The sequence below is a fragment of the Myxine glutinosa genome, chromosome 7, assembly GCF_964187855.1.
Source record: "Myxine glutinosa chromosome 7, kmMyxGlut1.1, whole genome shotgun sequence".
Lineage (NCBI taxonomy): Eukaryota > Metazoa > Chordata > Myxini > Myxiniformes > Myxinidae > Myxine > Myxine glutinosa.
The window spans coordinates 156,079,505-156,083,591 of NC_136267.1; the positions used below are offsets into that span (position 1 = coordinate 156,079,505).

The following is a 4,087-nucleotide window of genomic DNA, read 5'->3' on the forward strand; positions in this document are numbered from 1 at the left end:
GTCATGGAAGGACACTGGGATAATTAGCAACCAGTAACCACAGATCTCGTCCCTTCTGTGAGCACACGTGACCATGTCAGGAATCGAAGCCAGACTAGACGGCTCGAAGGTGCGCAGATTAGGCATACAGGTGTGCTCGCAGTCTCTCAAACCCTCGTTGCTTGGCAAACGTGTACATTATTAAAGCCTCGGCTCGTTCACAGCACAACGAAAAATTCTTCAGACATTCACAATTACATTTTCTGCCGAGCTCGAAGTAAATATATTAACGGATCCACTTTACGTGGACGGGGAAACCTGCGAATTGGCTTCACGCCGGTGAAGGTGGTTTCCATTAGTCACACGCACACCTTTCAACAAAGCAAAACCTCAGATTCATCATCTTCCGCGAATCAAAAAGATGCTGCCATGGACGCACGGGCCACGGTCTTCGCAGGGAGTAAGAGAAACGCTGCCGTCTTTTCCATCCAGGTGACTAATTGACTCCTCCCACGTCGTGACGTCAGCGCACAGGTGAGTCGTGCAGGCCACGTCGTTGCCACGTCGCGCAACGTACGTAGGTAATGGCGAATCGACGAAGCTTCCTGATCTGCAGCAGGCATCCATGATTCAAAGGGACGAGTATACGAGCAAGATCTCCGGCGGGACGCTGCCCCTAACCCCTCATGGTGCCACCCAACGCGAAGACCTCTGGGCTTCTGTAAGACGATTCGGTCCAAGTGCATGACTATGTCGATTCGGGGTGAATAGGTATACAAGTATTTATAAAGGAGTTTTTTTTTTTTTTTTACTTTATTGCTCGACCCTGCGTCGGTGGACCCGCGATGAGCGTGTTCATTCGGAGACGCTCCCGGGTCGTCAAGTTTGCCGCCGCGACCGCCGGGGTCCTGGTCCTGCTGCTGCTGATGCAGCGCGAAGCGGCCGTGCGGCTCCAGCGGGAGGACAACACGAACACCTGGTTCAAGAAGGAGCAGGTGCTCGATATCATGAAGGACGCCGTGAATAACCTGCGAGACGCTTTGCCTCAATTTCAAATCCAGGCGCCGGTCAGGAAGACTGTGGCCGCAGGTGAGGACTCCTGCCTACCTGGCTACTACACACCTGCAGAACTCAAACCTTTCCTCGCGCGTCCGGAGCAGGACGTAAACGCAATTGGCGCTTCTGGGAAGGGCTTCAAGACGGACGACCTCTCCGCCGAGGAGAAGAAGAAGAAGGATGAAGGTTTCACGAAGCACTGCTTCAACCTGTACGCGAGCGACAAGATTTCCCTGCACAGAGACCTGGGACCGGACACCCGATCGCCAGCGTGAGTACCCGATCCGAGCTCGTCGGATGACGTCGTTGTATATGTATATGAACGATGGACACGCTCGATCACGTGTCTGGGTGTGTGTCTTTTACAGGTGTATCGAGCAAAAGTTCAAGAGGTGTCCACACCTCACCACTACCAGCGTTATAATCGTCTTCCACAACGAAGCGTGGTCCACGCTCCTCCGAACGGTCTACAGCGTCATGTACACCTCTCCGGCTATCCTCCTCAAGGAGATCCTATTGGTGGATGATGCCAGTAGTGATGGCACGTGGTGTCTGCTCATTATGTTGTCCCAACTCATCTGTATTAATGTCTCATGGAAAAACGTGACGGTTGCGGATGTTTTCTCAGGATTGGCACTGGCGAGCCCGATGCAGTGCCCTTGTAGGTCAGGACATAAATTGTGCTCCCGATTCAGTGCCCCTTGTATGTCAGGACATAAATTGTGCTCCCGATGCAGTGCCCCTTGTATGTCAGGACATAAATTGTGCTCCCGATGCAGTGCCCCTTGTAGGTTCAGACATAAATTGTGCCCCCGATGCAGTGCCCCTTGTAGGTCAGGACATGAATTCGGAATTTGTTCCGTCGATGAATCTTTCCTGCCTGTGAAACACCAGGAGGGCAGTTTGTAGGTGGGCCAAACTTTTCCGCAGATCATTATGTTTGCAAGTTGTTTAAACGGAGTAAATTTTTACAAATCAAGGATTGATGGCACAAGGGGAATAGATGAGCTAGGCTTTGCTGCACGCACAAATGAACGCGATTCACCATCGTCCAGGTTTTATTTGTTTTAAAAAGAGCCGTTAAATTTTGAGCGAAAACCCATCGACATGTTTACCCACAAACCTTTCTCCTGCATCTCGGCCATTGCAGCTACTCAAATAAATCAGGAATCGAATCAAACAAATACGGATAAGATTGTGTTCGCCGCTAACATGAAATGGCAACTTTTGCGCGTTCTAGTTCCATCACTCTATTAATTTGGAAAGAAACACAAACTTTTTTAAATTTTCCATCCTGGGGTAGAATGTATTTGAGATTAACTTCAAAGTTTCTGTTTCTGTTCCATTAATTTCCCGATTATAGATTTTGTTTTTTAGAGTCTTGTCAGTTAAAAATTTATATATTCATCGCTAGTTTTTATTTATTTATTTTGTAGAACTTGGTACTTGCTCTGTAAATGCTTATTTATATGTCAGGTTAACCAACACATTCTGACATTCGGGCTGACAATAATGCACATTCGGACTGACAATGCACATTCGGACTGGCAATGCACATTCGGACTGGAAATAATGCACATTCGGACTGACAATGCACATTCGGACTGACAATGCACATTCGGACTGACAATGCACATTCGGACTGACAATGCACATTCGGAATGACAATGCACATTCGGACTGACAATGCACATTCGGACTGACGATGCACATTCGGACTGACAATGCACATTCGGACTGGTAATGCACGTTCGGACTGGTAATAATGCACGTTCGGACTGACAATGCACATTCGGACTGGCAATGCACATTCGGACTGACAATGCACATTCGGACTGACAATGCACATTCGGACTGACAATGCACATTCGGACTGACAATGCACATTCGGACTGACAATGCACATTCGGACTGACAATGCACATTCGGACTGGAAATAATGCACATTCGGACTGACAATGCACATTCGGACTGACACTGCACATTCGGACTGGAAATAATGCACATTCGGACTGACAATGCACATTCGGACTGACAATGCACATTCGGGCTGACAATGCACATTCGGACTGACAATGCACATTCGGACTGGCAATGCACATTCGGACTGGAAATAATGCACATTCGGACTGACAATGCACATTCGGACTGGAAATAATGCACATTCGGACTGACAATGCACATTCGGACTGACGATGCACATTCGGACTGACGATGCACATTCGGACTGACGATGCACATTCGGACTGACGATGCACATTCGGACTGGTAATGCACGTTCGGACTGGTAATAATGCACGTTCGGACTGGTAATAATGCACATTCGGAATGGCAATAATGCACATTCGGACTGGAAATAATGCACGTTTGGACTGACAATAATGCACGTTCGGACTGGAAATAATGCACATTCGGAATGGCAATAATGCACATTCGGACTGGAAATAATGCACATTTGGACTGACAATAATGCACGTTCGGACTGGAAATAATGCACATTCGGAATGGCAATAATGCACGTTGTTTACAATAATCACAGTCTCGGTCAAACTTTCCTCCTGCAGTCATGCTCAACCTAAATAGCCACTGAAATTTTTAGATGGGAGACCAAAAAGATGGACATAACACCTCTCTCTGTCTCTCTGTGTTTGTCTCTCTCTGTCTCTGTGTTTGTCTCTCTGTGTTTGTCTGTCTCTCTCTCTCTCTCTCTCTCTGTCTCTGTCTCTGTCTCTGTCTCTATCATTCTCTGCCTGTCTCTCATTCTCTGTCTGTCTCTCATTCTCTGTCTGTCTCTCATTCTCTGTCTGTCTCTCATTCTCTGTCTGTCTCTCATTCTCTGTCTGTCTCTCATTCTCTGTCTGTCTCTCATTCTCTGTCTGTCTCTCATTCTCTGTCTGTCTCTCATTCTCTGTCTGTCTCTCATTCTCTGTCTGTCTCTCATTCTCTGTCTGTCTCTCATTCTCTGTCTGTCTCTCATTCTCTGTCTGTCTCTCATTCTCTGTCTGTCTCTCATTCTCTGTCTGTCTCTCATTCTCTGTCTGTCTCTCATTCC

At 47.5% G+C, this 4,087-nt stretch overlaps 1 protein-coding gene across 1 annotated transcript in view; it reads left to right on the plus strand.

Annotated features, from left to right (window-relative positions):
- The first annotated feature begins 504 nt into the window (after positions 1-504).
- The window catches only part of LOC137431764 (polypeptide N-acetylgalactosaminyltransferase 3), a 34,609-nt gene continuing 31,026 nt past the window's right edge, over positions 505-4,087 (plus strand). The window contains exons 1-2 of the mRNA XM_068123457.2: positions 505-1,306; positions 1,404-1,576. Coding sequence (XP_067979558.1) covers positions 825-1,306; positions 1,404-1,576 — 655 coding nt within the window. The 5' untranslated portion in view covers positions 505-824. The remainder of the gene's footprint in view (positions 1,307-1,403; positions 1,577-4,087) is intronic.